The sequence below is a fragment of the Lissotriton vulgaris genome, chromosome 8 (genome assembly GCF_964263255.1).
Source record: "Lissotriton vulgaris chromosome 8, aLisVul1.2, whole genome shotgun sequence".
NCBI classification, from domain to species: Eukaryota; Metazoa; Chordata; class Amphibia; order Caudata; family Salamandridae; genus Lissotriton; species Lissotriton vulgaris.
In genome coordinates, this window is record NC_141696.1 from 1,173,615,511 (window position 1) to 1,173,638,841 (window position 23,331).

Genomic DNA, 23,331 nt, shown 5'->3' on the forward strand with positions numbered 1-23,331 from the left:
TTTTATAGAGGAGGGTATAGAGGGAACAATTCCAAAGGTAGGGTTAGGGCTTCCTCAGCGCGTGTCCCCCCTTCTCCCAAAAAAACATGACTTGCCCACATCTCCCCCCTATTATTAAACACTTGTCAGGGGAAGACTTCAACAGTTTCTCCCCATTTGGCAATCCATAACATCCTACGAATGGGTGGGTGATAGATCTTATCCAACATGGTGTGAGAAGTTGGCCTGATATGCAGTGCTCACTATTCTAGTGATCACTATGTATCAGTCCAAACAACCCTTATTGATGATTGGTTGTAAGTCAACCGATAGACCAGCTATCCTAGTAGCATGGACAAGAGCAGTCTTTAGGCTAGACTCTAGAGGGCGTTTTAAGCCAGCTGTTATACCATCACATATACCCCTTGAACACCAAGTGAAAGGACACCACACAAGTGTTATGAAAATAAACAGTGTATTTATTTAGATCACAACAGCCCTGTACTCTTTATGAGGACAGGGTACTAAGCACACAACAAAACTCTTACGAAAATACTTAAAGTTGCACAATTACACAAATGCCCGAGGGGCACGGAAAACCATATACTACAAAAGTGGAATGCGAAATTACTAGCAGGGAAGTACTGTACTAATAGGCTTTGGAATCGCTAGGACTTGACTACTGAACCTTCAGATTACTAGCAGGAGGCCTAGGGGACTCGGGTGCAGAGTGTGCACTCTCATGCGGGACAAAGTCTATGGAGGCTAGTAAAAGCAAAGTTAAGGATATCGGACGAATCCGACTAGTTAGGCTGAAAACGAAAAAGGATCTGGACCCTTGGATAGTGAGGCTATGCTGGGGCACCGAAATGCCGAAGTTACCTAGCCCAGGGGCTGCGGCTGCATAGGTCTGAAAAGACGTCGGGAATCCTCGTTGCAGTCTATGGATCCTGAAAGAAGAAGTTGCTGGCAGGCGACCAGTGAAGATTGTTCGGTGGATCCAAGCCTGGATTGAAGATGGAAGACACCTGTAAGCAGAGGGGACCAAGTTCTGAATCACTAGCCAGTGATTAGCTGGGCACCAGGATGGCACCGGATGGAGTCACCTCGACCAGGTGAGTGGGCGACGCTGGGCTCTGCAGTCTCACGGACCAGGAGGCGTTGTCGGCGACCAGGACGGAGGTGCGAGCTGTCCCACGATGGTTGCTGCTGTCGACGTCGCTGGACCCAGGATTGGGGCAACAAGTCTTGGCAAATTCAAGCCCACGCGGTGGACTTAAAATGGCGTCTGGAGTGGACCAGGAGGGTCCGGGGTGCTCCTTTTCTGGAAGGGAGCAAGGGCCAGTCTGGAGCAACCAGACCAGCAGTGTTGTTGTCGTCGGTCGTCGTCGGGAAGGCCACAAGCCAGCGGGCTAGTAGCCAGACAACGCGGTGAGCAGCAAAAAGCAGAAGGGTCCCACGCAGATCTGGTGGATGCTGGAGGGCTGAACTTCGGTGCTGGAGCTGCTCAGGGTTGGGACTTCTCGGACCCCAAAGCACTCACACGAGGATCCCTCGGCGGTCGTGCTGGATAGAAGTCGTGCAGTTCTGATGATGGCCGGTCCCTCGAGGTCTCGTCGCACCTACGGTTCTCAGCTTAGCTGTAGAGGTAAGTAGAGGTCAGAGTGCCAGGGAAGCCGGGTCTCGTCGTGCTGGTCGGTCGGATTCCGGAGGAAGGACGTGCAGCAAACCGCAGTGTTCTTAGGTGGTGCCTGCGGGTGCAGGGTGACTACTCCTTAGTCACAAGGGAGAAATCTTAGGAAGAAGTCTTGAGTTCCTTTCGTAGAAAGTAGTTTCAGGATTCAAAGATGATCTAATTTGGAAGGGGGCCCGCTCCTATCTTTATACTAGGAAAAGGGGCTGGCACGCGACTAGTTCCTGCCCATGGGTGGGACCAGGAAGGGGGGTTACACCCCTCTCCCATGCCGGACTTTCCCCAGCTCAGGGGCTGGTGTGCCCCTTGAACTGGTTCTAGCCGGCAGATGCATAGTGAGCACCGGGGTGCCACTTGCAGTCACCTTCCTCTAAAGCCCTGCCTACCCAGGATACACAAAACCCTGTCTGGGATGGTGCTAGCACCGCCCCTGACAGGAAACCCTTTGTCCAAGCTCCCCTCGCTGGAAGGACTCCCAGCTGCAGGGGGTCAGACTTGTGTCTGTGGTGGCAGCATCCATTTTGTGATGCTGAGGCTTGAGTTAACTTTAACCGGGGTTCACAGTTACATACATGTCGTGTCTCTCTAGAAGGGTGGAATGCTAACCCCGTCGCCAGAATTGGCGAGGGGTTAGTATTCCAATTCGTATGACACCTTACTCGACATGTTTTGATAAAGCGATACCAAAGATAGCATATAACCGCGAGGATTATAATGCACTTAAGAGTATATGGTATGCGTTATCATGGAACAGCTATTAGGACTTGGTTCCGCAAGCTGCAAACAGGCTCAGCTCATGCCAGAGCACCATCTCACACGATTCCGAGCACTCTGCCTTCAGGATTGTCAAGGCCTGCCATAGGAGTGACTGATAGGAATCTGTGTGTCCATTTTAGGGTTAGATATAGGTATACTATATCTAAAGCAAAGGGTGATTACACCACCTTGCCCCAGCTGTCGTGCAGCCAGTTGTGTCAGATTTAGATGGCCAGCCAGGGGTGGCATAATACATGCTGCAGCCCCTGGTAGGCCCTGGGTACACCTATGCCCTGAGTTACAGGGTCTGATAAGGTGGCCCAGTACCAATTTAGTGAGAGAACAGCAAGGCTGTGGGTCTGATTAGCAGGCCCACAGCCAGAGAAGTCGTAAACCAGTGAAGCAAAAAGCAAAAATCTGGGGTGATCATAGGATTGCAGACCCTACTCTCCTACACATGGTTATTGCCTGGAGCTTACCACCAATCCTCCAAATATTCCACCTCACATTCACAAACTGTCATTAGACCACTTACAGTTACTCGAACAAGAGGTGCAATCTCTCTTGGAAAAGGGAGCCATAGAGCCAGTTCCAGTACAGTACCAATGTTTTGGGGTTTACTCTCTCTACTTCCTAATCCCCAAAAAGGACGGCTCCTTGAGATCAATTTTGGATCTCAGACAGTTAAACCAGTACATAATGTCAGAAAATTTCCATATGGTAATGCTTCAACAGGTGCTTCCACTTCTGCAGCAAGGTGATTTTATGTCAACACTAGACTTAAAAGACGCATACTTCCACATTCCAATCCATCCAGCTCATCGGAAATATCTTAGATTTCTAATAGCAGGCAAACACTGTCAATTAAAAGTACTCCCATCCGGAGTAACCACTGCTCCCAGAGTTTTTTCCAAATGTCTAGCAGTAGTGACAGCTCATCTCAGAAGACAACTAATTCACGTCTTCCAGTTCTTAGACGACTGGGTCATCAAAGCCAGCACATACCAAAAGTGTTTACAACACACTCAAACCACGCTAAACCTACTTCACCAATTGGGCTTCACTGTCAACGCACAAAAGTCTCATCTACAGCCTTTACTAATACAATATTATCTGGGAGCGACTTTCAACACTCACACAGCTCTAGTCTCTCCCATTACAGCCAGAATTTGCAATATTCAAACTCTGGTATTACAGTTTCGAGCCAATCAAACCTTGCCAACCAAAACCTTTATGCAACTGCTAGGAATGATGGCCTCATGCATTGCAATAGTGCCTCATACAAGACTACCCATGCGTCCTCTACAAGAATGCATAGCATGGCAGTGAAATCAGTCACAGGGTCAATTAACAGATCTCATGTTAGTAGACAGCTACACCCATCACACTCAGCAGTGGTGGAATCCACAAAACGTATCAAAAGGACGGCCTTTCATCGACCCTGTTCCACAGATCGTGCTAACAGCAGACGCATCTCTTACAGGTTGTTTGCCCATCTCCACAATTACACAATTCCAGGTCTCTGGGACAACGAGCACAAACATCTCCAAATCTACTATCTAGAGATTCTAGCAGTATTTCTAGCACTCACAGCTTTTCAGTCTTATCTCATAGGCAAAGTTGTCCTAGTTCGCACAGACAACATGGCAGCTATGTACTATATACAAAAACAAGCGGGAACACACTGTCTTCAGCTGTCACACCTTTCTCAGACCATCTAGAGCTGGGCAATTCATCACACAATTCATCTTCTGGCATGAAACGTTTCAGGTGTCAACAATCAAATTGCCAATCTCCTCAGCAGAAGGAGACCGCAAATACACAAGTGGGAACTTCATCCCCAAGTTCTCCTTCCATACTTTAAAAAATGGGGATGCCCACAAATAGATCTGTTCGCCACAGAGGACAATGGAAAATGCCCAAACTTTGCCTTCGGAGCGAGTGTGTGGGAACCTGGAGGCGATGCCCTATGGATCAATTGGTCAAAGATAATTGCCTATGCTTTTTTGCCTCTTCCACTCCTTCCGTTTCTGGTTCAAGAGCTCAGGCAAACAGCTCTCACACTGATTTTGATAGCTCCCACATGGGCCCGTCAACCATGGTACACCTCAATTCTGGAACTCTCAGTAGTTCCACATCAAAAGCTTCACCTCAATTCCAACCTTCTCACTCAGAACCATGGAGGAATCAGACACCCAAACCCCAAGGAGCTCAACTTAGCAATTTGGCTCCTGAAGTCCTAGAGTTTGGGTACTTACATTTGCCACCAAACTGTATGACTATTCTAGAAGAAGCAAAAAAGCCCACTACCAGAGCTTGTTATAAGCAAAATGGAAACAATTTATGTTTTGTAATACTGACAAGAATAATCCTCTGGATGCTTCGGTTTAAAACAGTGTTTGTTTTTCAGATATGCAGCCACTGCTGCAAGGTGCAATCGAACAGATGTGTAAGCTAAATTAGATTGCTGTAGGTCTAGAATGTAACAGACAGCATTTATCTTTGTTCATATTCCCTGTGATTAAAGCCTTTATGGAAGGCTTAAAAAGAGTAATACCACCCAGAATACCTCGGGCACCAGTATGGAATCTCAACATTGTACTTACAAGACTCATGTGTCCACCTTTTGAACCATTACACAATTGTCCTTAACAGTTCCTTTCATGGAAGGTTGCCTTCCTCATTACAATCACTTCTTTAAGGAGAGTCGGTGAGCTTCAGGCGTTAACCTTAGAAGAACCCTTCTTTCAGCTTCTTAAAGATAGGGTAGTTCTTCGCACCAACCCAAAATTCATCCGTAGGTAACTTAGCTGATTGGTTAAGATGAAAAGCAGACACTGTGTTCTTCCTTCAACCTGATTCTGTAGCAGAACGAGCTCTTTACACACTTTTTTTAAAAAAACTCTTTATTCGTGACTGCATCAAATATCACATTTTACATTTGTTCACATTATCATCCATCAGTCTTTTCTTGTTTTCTCCCTCTAACTTTTGGCTAATTGACATGTAATCTTTCCCAATTGTACATTAAGCCCAAGTTGACTCAAGTTTATTACATCAATAATCGTGTTGCATTTGCATTACATTGTGCCTCGTAACTTAACCCTGTCCCGCCCAACTCCCACCCCACCCTTCACGTCTCCCAGCTTCTCCATTGTTTAGGCACTGTATTCCTTGGCATGGTTACCTTATCCTGTCCAGAAACTGTATTTGCGTGCGGCTGGCTAACCTGTACATTCAGCGGTTATATCCCTACTCTGTAGTTCCTTTGCTCTCCACCCTATCTGGTCATGTGGTATTCTCCTGTGAGAGTTCTAGGTCCACATCCTCTATCTAATTTCACAAGAATTGAAGCACTCCACATGTGATAGCCCAAATTCAGCTTAGTCCATTTAAAAAGACATCCAGAGAATCTCCCATGCAGATTATCTTCTTTTATTCCTTTAAAATTCAGATCCAATCCCAACCAACGCGTTTCGCCGAGGTTATTTAATACCTCCCGGCTTAGTCAGGGCTTATCTTCAATTTGAAACTGCCTTGAATTTCTTACTGGGGTGCTTGAACGCATTAATCTCTGCACTTTAGCTTAGCGGAGGGAATAGTATCCTTGAATTTGTAATCTCTGCACTTCTATCTATATGCTCCAAAAACGAACTCCACTCGTCTTGTATCTCAATGTCCAAACCACCTTATCTTTCACCTTCTTTATCCACTGCCGAATAACAATCTGTTCACTCCGCTGCCCTCATTGATCCGCACCCCTCTTCTTGCTCGACTCGGCGTCCCGTGTGCAGGCAGTAGCTGCGTATTCTCGGGCATGTCCACAGCATATGGAGGAGATCGGCCTCATCCCCCTGACATCGGGGACAACTATGGGAGGAAGCAGGGAACATCTTATGGAGCCTTTGGGGGGCGAGATATGCCCTGTGCAGTATCATAGCCTGTATGAATTTGAATTTGACGTTTCTGGATACCCTCCTATGATGTTCTAGGACAATCTTCCAGGCCCCGTCCGTCATAGCCTCTCCCGTGTCTAGAGTCCAGGTGTCCAGGTGTCCCTGAGTGTAGTAAGAGGTAGAGCAGCGTGTTCCCTAATGCCCGCTTAGAGCCATCTTACTAAGTGTTCCCCTGACCCCATATAATGAAGGAGATGCACTAGTTCATGTTGTTCTTGTTTGGTGCGCTGTGGGGCCCATGTGCGTCGCACGTAGTGTGTCACTGTGGCATGTAGGAGGTACAATCGCAGTGGGGCTCCTGTTGACTGCGCGAAGGAGGCGTGATCCAGCAGTGTGTCGTCCCCAAACAGGTCACCCACTCTATCCACTCCCGCCTCTGCCCAAGGTTGTAACCTGCGTTGTGTCAGACGTCCTTGCGGTGTTGGGAGCCCTAACAGGGGAATGTTATCTGCATAGGGTGTGGTCCCTGCCGTGTATGCCAACGCCTTTCGCCAGCACAGTAAAGCAGTATGCAGCAGGGGGTGGCAGTCTCGAGGGATCTTGGCTCAGGGCAACAGAAGGGAGTGCAGCTCTCCACATGCTAGTTGGTCCTGTATAAGATCAATCTCGTGTAAATTCTTACCCGCCACCCATCGTGACAGCCATTGCAACTGGCTTGCGTAATAGTAACCCCGTAGGTCTGGTACACCAAGGCCTCCCTGTCTGGTGCTCAGTTGTAGTTTCTTGAGGCTTATTCGCCGTCTCAAGGGACCCCATATGAGAGTAATCAGGATCGTGTTCAGTGTGGCAAATATGTGTTGCGGGAGGAGGACCGGGAGGTTAACGAAGTAGTACAGTATACGGGGGAGCATGACCATCTTTGAAACTGCTATCCTACCCATGACAGATAGTGGCAGGGATGTCCAAAAGTTCACACTACTTCGGAGACCATTAATGACCCTCCGCATGTTACCCTCAATCTGGTCTTCCCGTCTTCTATAAACGTTAAGGCCTAGGTATTCAAATGTGGTTGGCGCTATTTGGATTTGGTAATCACCAAATTGTATGTGGGAGTGTTGTTGCCCTTCGCGGAAATAGAAGCCTAGGGATTTTGTCGGGTTAATGGCCAGGCCAGATACGGTCTCGAAACGGTCAAAGCCGGTCGCCAGGTTTGAGTGGTTCCTGTTCAAATCTCGAAGATACACTAAGATATCGTCAGCGTATATTGATATCAAATTATGCGTTCCCCCAATGGAAATACCCACCTCGCCCGCTCGGGTCCGGAGCGCGATCGCCAGGGGCTCGAGTGTCAGTACAAACAGCAAAGGTGATAGCAGGCAGCCTTGCCGGGTGCCTCTATAAATATCGTAGCTATCTGAGATATACCTGCCTGTGCGTGCTCTAGCTGTCGGGTTCGTATACAGTAGACAAATCCATTTGATTAGGGAGTCAGGGAAGCCGAAACGCCGTATGACCTCGAACATAAAATTCCATGTCAGGGAGTCGAATGCCTGCCGGAGGTCCAAGGCGATGCAACCGGCCTGAGGAAGGTCCATTTGCGTGGCTGACATGAGGGCGTGGAGTCTCCTCGTATTCTGGGAAGTACTCCTCTCTGGGAGGAAGCCGCATTGGTCTGGGTGTATTAGGGCAGGGAGGTGGGCCTGTATTCGCATAGCGATAGCTTTGCTAAGTATTTTATACTCTGTGGGGAGCATTGAGAGGGGTCTGTAGTTATTCAAGTCAAGGGTATCCCTGCCGGGTTTTGGTATGGATATCACTGAGGCTTGCATTGTCGTGGCAGGTAGGTGACCAACCTCTGCAGAGTAAGTCTGGTAAAATTCTACAGGCAACCCGTCCATGCCGGGGGTTTTGCCCCGGTTAAGGGAGCAAATGGCTATTTTGATTTCCTGCTGTGTAATGGGTCCGTCCATCCCAGTATGTTCTTCCCGGGTCAGGGTTGGGAAGGGTAGGTCTCTTAGAAATTCTATCATTTCGTCTCCACCACCCTCGGGGGGAGGGGCATATAGCCTCTCCAGTGTACCCTAAATGCAGTGTTAATATCCGACTGTGTGGACATCTCCCTATCCGCTCCGTCCCTAATTTTCGTAATCACTGGGACTTCGGGGTTGTCTCGGACCAGGCGAGCTAGTAGGGCCCCAGACCTGTCTGCTTCCGCCTGCTGGCATCTCAAATAATCCTTGTGATCAATGACTCTCAGTGTTTCCAGGAGTTCCGCATGCTCTATGTTGCATAACTGTAAGTCCCCTTTACGCCCGGAGTCTACTCCCGCCGCCGTCTCTAGATCTTTCAGGCGGTCTTCGACCTCACAGAGTTTCCTGTGAATTTCCTGTCTGGCTCCCATCAGCTGGCCGATAGCATCCCCCCTTATCACAGCCTTCATGGCGTCCCACACCAGCAGGTTCGAGGACGTAGAGTCCCAGTTCTCTCTGAAGTAGTTATTTAGTGTATCCGATAGGTGTTTGCGGAATGGGCCATCCTCTAGTAGCAGTGGGTTAAGTCTCCAGGTGGGTACCGGTGATGGCACCCTCCCCCAATGTAGATCGAGTGTCAGTGGTCTGTGGTCCGAAAAGGTTTTAGCTAGGTAGTCTGAGGACGTACATTTGGTCAGCAGGGAGTTGGTACACAAGAATCTATCTAGTTGAGTATGCAGGTCATGCACTGGGGAATGATAAGAATATTCCTGCAGGGTGCGCCATACGTCTGTCAGTCCCCATCCCTGGAGCCAGCTTCTAAAAGAGTCGGCCATCTTGTGTATGCCTGTCGTCTGGAGGGGGGATTGGGGGGGGTGCGACCTGTCCAGATCAACATCTAGAACCATGTTCCAATCCCCCCCCCAAAAATCCAGGGGATGTCTATCCAGTCAGCTAAAACCCGGCCTACGTTTGCGAGGAATCTGTCCTGGTCAAAGTTCGGGGCATAGATGCTGCCCAGGACCAGCATTGTACCATCCAGAGTGCCCTTCACCAATATATATCGCCCTTACTCGTCTACCTTCCTCTCAAGTTCCACAAAAGGGGTGCTGTGTCGCACCCATATGGTGGCCCCCCTGGAAAAGGCAGAGTATGTTGTAGAGAATATAGTTCCCCTCCACTTTTTCCGTAATGTGTGTGCCTCAGACAGTGTTAAGTGGGATTCCTGTAGAAATACTATTTGAGCCTATTGGTGAAGTAAAAAAGCATGTATTCTATGTCGTTTTTGTACTGCTCCTAGCCCCCGTACATTCCAGGTAGCCAGCCTATATTTTCCTTTCGTATCAGCCATACTTGAGTACAGGTGCCACAACGGACAGTGCCTCGCGTTGTGATGTTTGTATTGTCAGTGCTAGCCAGGAGACGTCTTCCATCCCTCCCCAAACTCGAACTCTATAGGCGCAGCGTAGGAACGTTGCTGTGCCGAACCAGAAAATGCAAAACATAACCAAACAATCTGTGGTGCATACGCCTTTGGGGGGTCGACTAAGCATGTGCCGTGTCCACAAAGTCACACATTTCTGCGCTGCCGGCTCAACGGCGCCGCCAGGGAAGTTATTTCTAAAAGTATCTATTACTGGTAGCCTCGGGGGGGGGGGGTTCCCCGCCTCCGTATCACTGTGTCTCACCTCTCTGCAGGAATGTAGGTTATGAGGTCTACCAATCGCAACTACCATGTGGTAAACAAATCCTAGTTAAACCGAACCCCAGCATACAGATATTATAACAAAGCCAGTTTCTCCTGCTTCAGGTTCCCACCCCCCCCTTCAACTCAGCTTTTCAATCATTATACAACAGAGAAAGGATATCAGTAGGTCCTAGGGCCTCAGGCCCCATCCTTTTAGGCAGTTACTCCCTGGGCATTGTCCAGAAGTTCATCTGCTGCTCTTGGCGTTACAGTCGGGAACAATACCATGCTGTGTTCCGAGTCCGAGTGCAATGTACTGTCTTCAGTGTCCATATTGATTATGTCTCGCTCTTCTCGAAAGGAGCCCACCATTGCGACAGCGTCTTTCTGGCCTTCTTTCTGCTGGGATTTAGTAGGCTTACGTCGTTTCGATCTCGTAGTCTGCGTGTTGGAAGTACCTCCTGTGTGGTCTGAGCCGTCCCTGGATCAGCTGGCTGATGATCCTTGAGTCGGTCCTGGATTCTCCTCAATGTCCATTACCTCTAGCCATTCCTCCACATCAGTGGGGCTCTCAAAAAAGTGAGTTTTACTGTCATGTATCACCTTAAGGCGGGCTGGAAACAGTAGGGCATAGCGGAGGTTGGCTTTTTGGAGTCTCTTTTTTATCTCGAAGTAGGAGGACCGTTGTTTTTGTACTAGGTTGGTTTAGTCCGGATATAGCAAGATACGCCTGTTTTCATATTCAATGAGGGACTTCTCCCGGGCCTTTTGAAGCAGTATGTCTCTGTCCCAGTAGTTGAGAATTTTGACAATCAGTGGTCGTGGCGGTTGTCTTGGTCTCGGCCGTCCAGTGGGGATCCGGTGAGCCCTCTCCACACAGAAGAGCGGCGACAGGCCTTCCGTGGTCACGTGATCCCGGAACCACTGTTCCATGAATTCCGTTGCGTGGGCTCGCTCCGTTCCGGAAGCCCAATGACGCGGATGTTTTTGCGTCGATTGCGGCCTTCCGCATCCTCCACGCGTTCCATTAGGGACTTCACTTGCTGTTGTATTTGTTGGATGGAGGTGGTATGTTCCGCCACCGTCGGGGTGAGGTCCGTCAGTGTTGCACCCTTGTCTTTGACTCTGTCCGCTAATTTGTCGTGATAAGCTTTTAATAGCGAAAGATTAGTGGTAAGGGTTCCCATCTGAGCAGGTGATTGCCCTACATTGGCTTGTTGGCGTGTTGGCTGCTCCGGCAATTCCGTCTTGTTCTGCTCTGCCCACCTGCCCGCTGCATGCTTGTTTGGTACAGAGGAGGAGGCGGTGCGGTGGGGGGAAAAGGGCAGCTGTGTACTGGGGGCCTTTCTACTTGTCACCCCTGTGCATCACCATCGACCAGCGACCATCTGTAAGGTACGAGGCACAAGGTCTTTTCGGGGGAAGGCGAGTTTACATGTGCGAGCGCGGCTGCAGATAGAGGCGGCTGCTAAATAAGAGCCCGGGGGCGGGGGGGGGGGTCTGACAGCGGTCCGACTAGGTCTGACTGACCTACGGCCCCTTCTGCGTGCTCCGCTCCGCTTTATATCCAACCAGCTCATATTCAGCCAGCACACCTAGCCAGCTATTGGTAAAGCCAATTAAAACCAGCCCTCGCCCTCTCCATTACATTTATATACCATCTATGGACCAGTGGCTACTCCAGCGGCTATCATACCAGCAACCTTATCTGGTAGGGAGTCTCAGGTGCGGGAGCTCCCTCACGGGTCCAATAGCCTTTGTTGCATCGTGCTAGCGCGCTCAACCTAACGGTTGCCAGCCCACGCTTCCAGGAGAGGAGAGAGAGGAGACAGCTGTTGTACAGAAAGAGCGGGCGGGACAGCCCCTTCAACCCTCAGACACAAAATAAGAGAGCCTACTATCATCGCTACTAACGACATGAGGTCAGGAAAGGTCAGGAGACCCCTGGAAGCTAAACCAAAGCCCATAGCAAAAATGGACGCAAAACTAAGAAACAGGACAGGGCAAAAGAAAAAGAAAAGGAAAACAAACGCAAATTCGAGCACCAGCACGGAGCCGAATCTCTGTACATCAGAGCAGCATCTGGGTTAGAGTCATAATATAACAGAGCAGGGATCTCTAATGGCCTTGATACCAGAGACCGTAGCAAGCACTCAACAAACTGTTAAAAAACTCTATCAGCCTAAAATATACTCAAAGTTTGAATTCCTAAAGGACGTGGGCGCGGCTATATTTTCGAGCAACGGTCACCTGCCCGGACTGCAAACACCATTGCTTCCCGCTGCCTTGGGACCAGCTTGCTCTTTGCCACCTCTGCACACATCCGCAAGTCTGTTGCGCCTGGGGGGCCTCACGTCGGATTTGGCGCAGAGCTGCATCTCGGGGAATGGGAGCACGAGCATTCCTCTGGAGGCCTCAAGTGCAAAAGGGAAATCTTTTAACACCGTTGTTTTTAACCAGAACCCTCTACCTGCACCTCCACTGGCAGACCTTAAAACTAACGTGAACGAGGAACTCATCTTAGCGCAAAAACCAGCTGATATACCAGATAGCTGCCCAATTGAAAGGGTTTCTGGGGCAGGCCTAGAGACATCAACGCCGGCTTTTATAAAAGAACTAGCACCCAGTCCGGCGCCGAACTCGCAACCTATGAGCCACATCTACAGCACACCCATCAAGTCTCATCTAACGGATGAATGCACTCCACCATCTATAGACCAGGAAACCCTTGACTTACCAAGAAGCGTCTCAGGCAGGGAGGCAGCAAGTCCCCACGATTCTAGTAGCAGCAAAACCGAAGCAAGGGCATTAATGTCCTATCTTAACACACAAGAATGGGAAGACATGCTAGCCACTTATACATCTGATCAAAAAGAGACCCATGTCCCCGAATTACCTTTGGTAGCTAAAAACATAAACACGCCCGCCAACGACTCTAAAGAGAATGAGCGGAGAAAGGAACAAAACATCGGAACGTGGAACTCACTGCTAAACACAATCCAATTAGCAGTAGATACCCTGCAATACCAATCAGAGAAAATGGAGCTTCAACTTAATCTTCTCAACACATTGGCAGTCTTTACAGCTGGCATTGACGACAAGTTAGGCAACCTAAACAACCTGATACTGAGGGCACAATCAAACACCTATCTGAGCTGCAACTGCAGCCAGGCTCTAGTCAAAGTAGCCACATTGCCTTCAATGCTAACAGAACTAATAGGAGAAATAAAGACTCTACACGGAGGATACGCAACTAAAGACATGGGCTCTACCAACTCTGAAGAAGGAGACATCAGGAGCGAAGTATCCGGAAATATAGCAGAGCCAACTGGCCATCTAGTATCCACAAATGAAGAGACAAGCCACACGGGACAGGAGTATTCGCAAAAACTTAACGCCAAACAATGGCGTCAACAAAAAAGAAAAGGGCGTAAGCAAAAATCTGCAACATCTACGTCTAAATACTTCCCCATCTTCTACGACATAAAGGAGAACTTTTTGGATGACAGTAACAATGCTAATCCAACAGACAGTGAAAACCACTTGCCCTTAGGATCAAACCTGCAGCAGCACAAAATAAACAGCAGCCAGCAGAACCAAGAAGCGCAAGGGCCCCAAGGATTACCGGCAACAGACTGAACGGTACAAACAAACGAAGACAGAGAGGCGGCAGCAAAGCTCATACATCTTACACTGCCAAACGGTGCCAAAAATAAGATTGTAAGGGCCTCTGAGGATCAAGCAGGTGACTCAATGCTGCAAAACAAGGAGCCCCCTCTCCCAATGGAAAGGGTAACGTCAGAACCAACTACCAACCAAGATATACCATCAATAGATGCAGGTGACTATCCACCCAGGTCAAACTATGAGGCAGGGAACAGGACTAGAAAACCTGGCTTAATACCAAGCCAAACTCATGAAGCTCATTCTTCTGATATATTGGACTTTACTATCCACCCTGTCTCTAGTCAATCTGAGCGTCCCCAAGCTAAACGGCCATTCGAATCACGATCAACATCAAAGCAAACACCCCCTCTTACAGCATCATCACTTATCGCCAACAAGCCAGGTGAAGGCTCTATCCCGGCATCTCATAAAACCCTCACAGGTCATGGCTCGCCAGCTCAAGTACATCACCTATCAAAAAAATATAATGAGGCAGGAAGTACTAAACAATCAACAGAGATGCTGGTTTTTCTTCCGGAATACAAGTCACAAGGGCTGCATGACACGCTGAATCGTGGCAACATTCTCAAACTAATGGAACATATTCCCAGCCTGGAGGGGATAAGCACTAAGGACTTAATCTCGGTTGAATTTTTGCCTGCCGCCAACCCAAACAGCCCGGAGAGGACCAAGACCACCTGGTCTTCTAATAATGTTGCAGATTCTATTGCAGCAGAAGCTGAGCAATTCATGGTCTGGGGCATTAAGCTTGTCCCCATATCAAAACCAGCTTACCCATCTCCTCTACAGAGGAGGACAATCTCAAAATCAGAGGCCAGACAGGCAAACACCTTCAGCGTTCTCAAAGGTGCCTTGGGAAGTTCGCCCAAAAAGAGAGAGATTATACCCTGGCAACGTCCGGAAGACAGGCTGCGGGCGGCAGCTGGTTTCGAATCAGCGTCCACAATAAGCAGGAGAAGCCCAGCGCCAAAAGATCATCAGACCCTCACGCTTACCACTAGCAAGCCCCTGAAAGGAAGTCCGCTAAACAAAATCATACGCAGTCCCTGGGGATGGACGGAAGCAAGTACAAGGGGGCCGCCACATCAAAATCGAGCATCAACAAGAGAAACTCTCTCGAGAACGATTTTCATACACCCTGAAGAGGACTGATGCCATCAACAAATGAGAGACGATACAATGGGTAGGGAGACAACCATAGGCATTTGCTCTTGGAATATAAATGGCCTAACTTCAAAAATGGACGACCCAGATTTTCAGCAGTACATCTCTCAATTTGACATAGTAATGCTGCAGGAAACCTGGGTCACTTCCACACAACTTATCACAGGTTTTACCTGCTACTCAACAGCAGCAGTCAGAATCAACAGATTCGGCCACCAGTCAGAAGGCTTAGCTACATACATATCCAATACAACAATATCCTCGGCAGATCTCATGAACTCCTCCACATCCTCAACCTTTTTTTTTTTTTTTAAATCTATTTTTATTGCAGGAATCAGTAAATTTTTACAAAGCGACCAGCATTATAAGTTCAATCAAAATTAATAGAATACAACCCTCCGTCCCCTAGCAGGATGAACCATTACACAGCCATTCAGCCCGCAACCCGAGGGTCGGGCGGCGATACCCAATGGGGACTCAACAGGAAGTCGGAGCTGGTCCGGATGATCCACTATCCGTCATCTGCTTTTCTAAACCATCCTACAAAGAAAGCCAAAAGAAACCCCCCCCCCCTCAAAACACTAAAAAAAAAAAAAAAAAAAAAAAAAAACCCCCCCCCAACCCCGCCATCAGTGCCCAGTAACAGCCGTAATAGGATCCGTGAGAGGACCCATGAGGGGAGCAGAAGACATGTAAAGTGCAATCGTCTATCGGGACTCGGGGCGAGCTGCATCTTCGCTTTCGGAATCGCTGGGAGCGCAATAATCCCTGAGGGCCTGCACTAATGTCTCCCATTCAAGCGCCGCCTCCTGCGCCTTCTCGTTATGTTGTCTCCTAGCTAACTGGTACCGCAGCGTGCTTTCCCCCGCCGCCCATTTCAAGAGTTCGCTGTGCCATCGGGCCCCCGTTGGACCAACCCGTGCCTTCCAATTCCTGGTCACCTCCCGCTTAGCAAGGAGAAGCCCCAGATCAATGAATTTACTAGTGATTTTATTTTTGGGGGTATGTGGGAACCAGTGCAGGAGCCCCACTGCCGCATCAACCGATAAGGATCTCCCCGTTACCTCCTCCAGGGTATCCCCCACTTCCAGCCAGTAGGAGGACAGCCCCGGGCAGGACCATAACATATGAAGAAGGTCTGCATCAGGCGCTTGGCACCTGGGGCAGTCCGCGGAGTCCGTGGCAAAATATTGTCGGATCTTCGCCGGGGTCAAATATGCCCTATGGAGTACGTAGTAGTGGACCAATTGAAAGCGGGCGTGTCGCGTGCCCTTCCAGGCCCGTCTCATGAGTTGGGACCAGGTCGTCTCCGGGATCTCCTTCCCTATGTCTTCCTCCCAACGGGTTCTTAAAGTAGTAAGGGGGGCCAACCCCTCACTGAGCAGTCTGCCGTACAGACAAGTGACCGCCTTAACAGTTCCCGCGGACATCATAACGTATTGGCACACCGGAGAAGTAGGAGGTTCCTCCTGCCCGTGCTTCCAGTGCGCCTGAATCGCTCGGACCAGGGCAGAGTGCAGAAGAAAATCACCGCGAGGAACCTCGAAGCGATCAATGAGCTCCTGAAAGGGCAAAAGCGCCCCGTCCTCGTAAAGGTCACCCACCAACTGTAGGCCCGCGTCCTCCCAATCCGCTAATCGTGACCAATCACCGCCATGAGGCAGGGCCGTCAGCATGCCCAGAGGTATTTCGGGTGCATACGGTATCCGCAACTGGCCCCGGGCGTGGGCTCGGTTCCAACACAAGCGAATGGTCTTCTCTTCAAGTGTCAAGTCCTGCAAGGCCAAACGCTGTCGCAGCGCTATGAAGGAGAGAACATGCCTAGCTATCCCTATGCCCCTCCTGTCCTCTGGGCCTCGGAATTCCCTGGCGACCTCCTGGGTGAACGTTTGCAGCTGCGCTGCCAAGTAGTACTTTTCGAAGTCCGGCACCGCCAGCCCACCCTCAGCTTTCGGCCTCGTCAGGGTCTTGAGGGCCACTCTTCGGCGGCCCGAACCCCAGAGGAACCCGATCACCATTGACCGTAACACTCCACATCCTCAACCTTAACAGTAAAAATAAAAATAAAACTCTGCAACAAAGAAGAAGAGATATGCCTTGTCAATGCATATGTCCGTCCTAAACACAGAGGCAACGACTCCAAAATAATTACCAAACAACTTGAGGAGTATATGTCTCAGATGGAAAAGCCACTCTTCCTCCTATCAGGGGATTTCAACCAAAACCTGCTTGGTTCATCACCAGAAGAAGAGGTCCTGGCTCTAAACATAATTTATACGATACCATCGCAAAGCTCCCCGCAACACAGGAGAAAGCATCCATATAATGCCCTACTTAATGGCTTAGAACACCTAAATCTTCGTGCATTAAACGGAAGATTCACGACAGATCGACCTCCAGTAGAAACATTCTACTCACAAACAGCTAGCTCCATCTTGGACTATACATTTGTCAGTCTGGCACTTTTCCCCCACATCTTGGAATTTAGAATGGGGGATAAAGACGAAAGTGACCACCGCCCCCAAGAATGCAATCTGACAACAAAGTCTCCTATTGCAATCAGACCAGACAAAATGTTAGGGGCGATCTATTCCAACAATCAAAAAAGGATCAAATGCACGCCAACCAACCTAACAACTTTGGCTGATATTGCCCTCCAACGATATAACACACAAAAAACAAATGCAGCTGGGCATATCCTCCACTGGGAGCAATACACAGGATCTTTGCTAAAAGAACTGGCAACAAAGATCCCCCCAAAAATTAACTTGCATAAAGAAATGAGTGAAACCAACTTAAAAAAAGGACCAAAAGCAGAATTAAGGCAGCACAAAAGATTAGTAAATTCGACGCTACGACAGCTAAGATCAGCCCCCGATACCGTACAGCTTCGGACAGTGCTGAAGAAACAAAGAACTGAGCTCAAATGCATAAAATGGAACATAAAAAAAGATGCTGAAAATGAGACATGGGCAAAATTGTTACACAACATTAAAAGTAGTAATAGCTCACGCTTCTGGCAATCAGTAAATAGGATCCTACGACCACAGCATAAAGATCTAGGCTCGCATATTGTGGAAGAGTTATGGATTAATTACCTCTCTACCCACTTCAATGACTTACCAGAATATGCAGGAGCGCAAATAATGAACATCACAGAGCCCAACTCCTTAATACTTACGCTGAAGACCCTGACCAAGAGAGAGCAAGGTCTACCCAAAAACATACCGGATATAACAGCCGGCCAGCAAATAGCATTAATAAAAAAGCAGATTCGTAAGGGCAGGAAGGAAGGTGCTCCCGGACCGAATGGCATTCCGCCAGCCCTATTCAAGGAAAAGATCACAGAATGGGCTATCAATATGCAACCGCTATTCTCGGAAGTCAGACTCTTAAAAAAAATCCCAGAACCCTGGAGAGGGTCAACGATTGTCCCTATATTTAAAAAAGGTGACAAAAGGGACCCTAACAACTACCGACTAGTAGCCCTCCTCGACAATGATGCAAAATACTTTGCGGGAACCCTCTTAGAGGAGATCGTGCTTTGGGCGGATTCAAATCAGTTCATACCAATGAACCAGACCGGATTCCGAAAAAATACAGGTACAACTACCAACATTCTGGCCATCTCTCTAATGATCGATGCAGCAAAAATAAAAAAACTGCAGCTGCACATGTGCTACATCGATTTTAGTGCAGTGTTTGATAACATCGAGAGAGGCAGACTTTGGGGGAAACTGGTTCAATGGGGATTACCGCAGCCGATTCTAAGCATGCTGAAGCTTCTACACTCTGATACTTGGGTGCAGGTGAAGCTAGGAGGCGGCACACATCTGTCATCTAAAGTCCGCACCACCAAAGGCCTCAAGCAAGGGTGCGTGCTTGCCCCGATATTGTTCAACATGTTTATGGCGGATCTATCAGGTTTACTCAACACATGCAACTCGCATTCCCCGAGGTTGGGAGGGAAAATCTTGAGCAACCTGTTGTATGCGGATGACGTCGTGTTACTCAGCCACACTTACATCGGCCTCCAGCATCTTTTGACCCAAATGAACAGCTACGCTAAGGAAAATAAACTTAAAATAAATTTGAGCAAGACACGCACCATGTCGATCAACACCAAGAAGAAGATTCAGAAATCATGGGCCCTAAGCGGCCAAAAAATAGAGTCTGCACTCGTTTACAAATACCTGGGAGTCCTCTTTGATAGAGATGGCACTTTTGCACAACAAAAGCATGAAGCGAAAAGGAGAGGGGCGTGCATTGCCGTCACACTAAAAAACATAGCCAATCAATTGATGGGGCCAATTCTAACCCCCTACCTGAGAGCTATTCAGGCTAAGCTACTCCCTTCTATCTGCTATGGCAGCGAGGCGCTTCGTGGTAGAGACTCCAAGAACCTGGACATAATCCAGACAAAAGCTTATAGAATAATGATTTCGCTCCCATCCTATACATCGCCTGCCCAACTCAGGTTGGAATCTGGTTTGCAAAAGCAAGTTGTTGCCAGACAGGGAGCATACATCATCTGCTGCCACAAACTTCGCTTGGCTCCCACCAACACTCTAAACTCGCTGCTATGACAAGATATTCAAAACAGGGACTCATCTCAGTCAAGATCCTACCTGCAGGAAGCCCTGGGGGCAACCAATCTAACTGCGATCTGGGATATGCAACTTGGGCATAACCAATTAAAAAAACTAGTCTGGAAAACGGTCAAAACTCTATCCTTACTAGAGGATAAGGCCACATTCGCCAAAAGAAAACACGCTTGGATGACATTAAATTCGTATAAATCGTTGTCATCACAACCATACTTCAGTCAGGGCTATCCTAAGACCACAAAACGAAAGTTCTTGAAATACAGACTAGGGGTCTTGCCAAGCAGCGAGCATCTACCACCATGGCTCAGGAGCAATGGCCACGAGGTTCGTCCGCTGTGTAACATAGACAAGGGCGACATACTACTTCTGACCTGTCTTTGTGAAGAGTTACAGCCAGCCAGTCAACAGCTTTTAAAGGGCCAGTTCAAGCAGCTAGGGATTCGCACGAGAAGGCAAGCAGTGCTAGCCTGCCTGAACCCTTTGAACACGAAACTGAATTGTAGATATGTTAAGTTCCTTGCAATGATCGAGCAAAAACTGCCAAAAACAAAAACTCTCGATCATTGATATAGGCAACAAGCAGGCGGCCTACAGGATGTAAGGGAACACGCTGCCCCGCCATAAGATAAATAATTTGCTCAATCAGACTGGGTTTTGTAGTGGAAGCTCATTATTTAAGGGAACATGTTGCCCCGCCATAAGACAAATACTTCCGGTCATTCAGACTGGGTTTAGTGCAAGCTCATTATTGATGATTACAATGTACAAATTTTATGATATTTTAAAGTCTTTTTCTACTGTTTTGTATAATGTTTTTGCACTGGTTTTAATTAACTATGCATAATAATAATAAACTATAAACTACTGGTTAGCCTCCGCTTTGGGAGAATACTGCTAGTCTATGCAAAGCATGGGTATCTACAGCACACATGCCTCAAATGGAGTATGTACCTTATGTTACTTACCCAGTAAGCATCTGTTCTTGGCATGTAGAGCTGTAGATTCACATGTACCATCCCACCTCCTCGTTCACCTGTAGTTGTTCCAGTTCTCCTTATTTACATTACATATGCATAGACATCTCTTTACTACACTCACTTACTCCATTCTCACCCTCTTGTGGGAAAACAATCTAACAATAGAGTTGATACCCATGCGCGCTATCACCGAAAGGAGGAGTCACCTTACCTCGTGACTGGAAAGACTTCTGTGAAGAAAAACTACTTGCAAAATCCAGACCCAGCACTAGATGGCAGAAGTATGCAAAACATGTGAATCTACAGCTCTACATGCCAAGAACAGATGCTTACTGGGTAAGTAACATAATCCTTTCAGGAATATCAACATGATATTAATTAGCAATGGGTAACATGTATAAAGAGGGTTAGGGAACTAGGAAGAGTTAGGTGTAGATATAGAGGTTGATGAAGATATAGTAGTTAAGGTAAGTGCAGATGTACAGGTAAGTGTAGAAGGTAGATTGGAGTGTGGAATATATCGTTGGGTATAGACAGTCAAAGGCAGGTGAAGATTTTTCTAGTCATGTGACTTGCACATTATTAGATATTCTGCATAGCTCGACACTGGCACACTTGTAAATTACAATCTTCAGATTACGATTATGAGGCGGGAACGGTGAAGGATTTCCAGTAGTGTGGGGTTTATGATTGCGTATTAAAATACGCACGCTTTAAGGGTTAGGTTACAGCGTCCTGCTTTCAGTGGCTCGTGAATTTGGCCACCTTTACAATTAAAGTAAGGATATGTGCATTTCATTGATCTTTTGTGTCAGGGTTTCCCTCTGACACTTGCCATACTCCGAATGTAGCCTGTACTTTGGAGTGGGGTCTACAAAAGAATATAACGGTGTATGTGACCATGCTACCAAAGGATAGTGAGCATTCAGTGTCTTTTGCCTATTTTAACATCCCCCGGACAAAGGCTCAACACATGTGTGCTTATTAAAGGCATTGAATATGCCTGTACCAAGTCATGGACTGCCGTTTAAACCTCTTAGTGAAAATGTAGAGAAATCCCCTTCCATCTTCCAAAAATAGAAACCAGGCAACAAAATTTTGTGGGCAGTTTGTAAATCTTTGCAAGTAAATGCATGTACTTGCCTGTATGGTATTTGGAGATCGGTTTGTGTAACATTGAGGATTTGTGAAAAATGGAATACATGTTAAGGAAAATTTGGAGAAAACACCTGGAAACATAGATCCATGGAAATGACGAACATGGTGACATTGAGGAAACCTCTAATAGTCCTAAAATGGGAAAACATCAAAATGGAGCTTACTGGATTTCATGTTTTCAACCATAGCACTTTGCCTTACACTAAGGTCCGATTCCGATGCGGTTGGAAACTGCTCTGACTGTGGGTTGGAGCCGTTCTGACTGCATTGGAATTGGCTCAGAGTAGAGATGCCTCCTTTTTCTTAGTTGAAATATATGCTAGGTTTTTAGTGCAAAAGGCTTCTTTTTATTTTTATTTATAAATATGCAACTTTCAAGAACAGAATAGGGATCAAAGACTTACAGGGCCTGATTCACAATGGTAAATGTGTCTACTGTTATTTGGTATTCACATACTAGGTCTACCACTCCTATGTGACCCTTAGAGTATTTCCAGTCATATCCCTCCTGTGTAGATAGAAGATAACTCTATTGACTAGTATCCTATGTGATTTTTAGATTGTATCCATGTGTATCCCCTCCCTGTGTTTAGAGATATAGCTTTAACGACTAGTCGCCTGTGTGACTGTTGGAGTATAGCCAGGTGTATCCCTTCCCCCGTGTGAAGAGATAACCCTATTCACTAGAACAAAAAGAAATGTGTTCCTTATGTAACGTAACTGATTCTATGTAAAGTGCTTTGATAACATGTAACGGAACTGGTGCTATGTAAAGCGCTCTGATAACCTAATCGGTTCAAGTTCGCGCTATATAAAACCCTAAAAATAAAAATAAAAAATAAAAATAAAAAAACGACATTTCAGAAAGAATAAGTCCAAGGTAAATCATGTCAGAAATGTCCACTGTGTGCGATCACTCCACTAACCGCTGATGAGCCAGGCAATCCTGTGACTTTGAAATTGTAGTCTTTTTATTATGTATTAACCTTGGGCTCTCACTATTAAATACCTAATCTTTGTGTATTTCTTTTTAACCCCACAGTGATATCTGGTCGCTGGGATGTGTTTTATATGAACTGTGCACTTTAAAACACCCAGTAAGTAATTTAAAGTAATCATGCATTTATGTATGGATTTATCTTGAATGAGGGATCTCAGAAGGAAACTGCCTCAGGCTTGCATAGAATCTGAAATACAACCTTTTACAGAAAGATTTGTTTGAAAAGTCTTATTTTGAAGATTTTATATTTATTTATTGCACAATTACTTTAAATCATAACAAACTAAAACCCTTTCATATTATAAACAGCTGCAATAAAAATAGAGCAATACACATGAATAAATCATTAATAAAACCGATAATAAAGCAAATTATATATTAAAAACAAATATTTCAGTAGAGCGTCAGTAATAGGTGTGCAGATCCCCCCACCTCCCAAAATTCTCCTTTTCACCCCGTATGTCTCTATTTTGGTCCGGGTGTCTATTTTGCAAGTTCTCTTTGAGTCTACTTGCATAGCAAGGCCAACAAGGCTGATGCTGCTTTCCCATTAAAGCTCTGTTACTACTTCTCATCCAAACTATTAGCCAGGATTTTGGTCCTACCCTTGGGGTCACTATGCAACCCATATAACCACTTTCTGTGGTAAGAGAACATAAACCTTTTCCAGTTTCCTAAATTCTCCCCAAGATGGCAGAAATTTCCTAGTGTGGGCCACCTCAGGCAGCTTACCTTACGGGTGTGACTGACCTGGGGG

The 23,331-nt window shown here is 47.2% G+C and overlaps 1 protein-coding gene across 1 annotated transcript in view; it reads left to right on the forward strand.

Annotated features, from left to right (window-relative positions):
- The window catches only part of LOC147698447 (serine/threonine-protein kinase Nek3-like), a 172,592-nt gene that overhangs the window by 79,966 nt on the left and 69,295 nt on the right, over positions 1–23,331 (forward strand). The window contains exon 8 of the mRNA XM_086935034.1: positions 22,617–22,671. Coding sequence (XP_086791160.1) covers positions 22,617–22,671 — 55 coding nt within the window. The remainder of the gene's footprint in view (positions 1–22,616; positions 22,672–23,331) is intronic.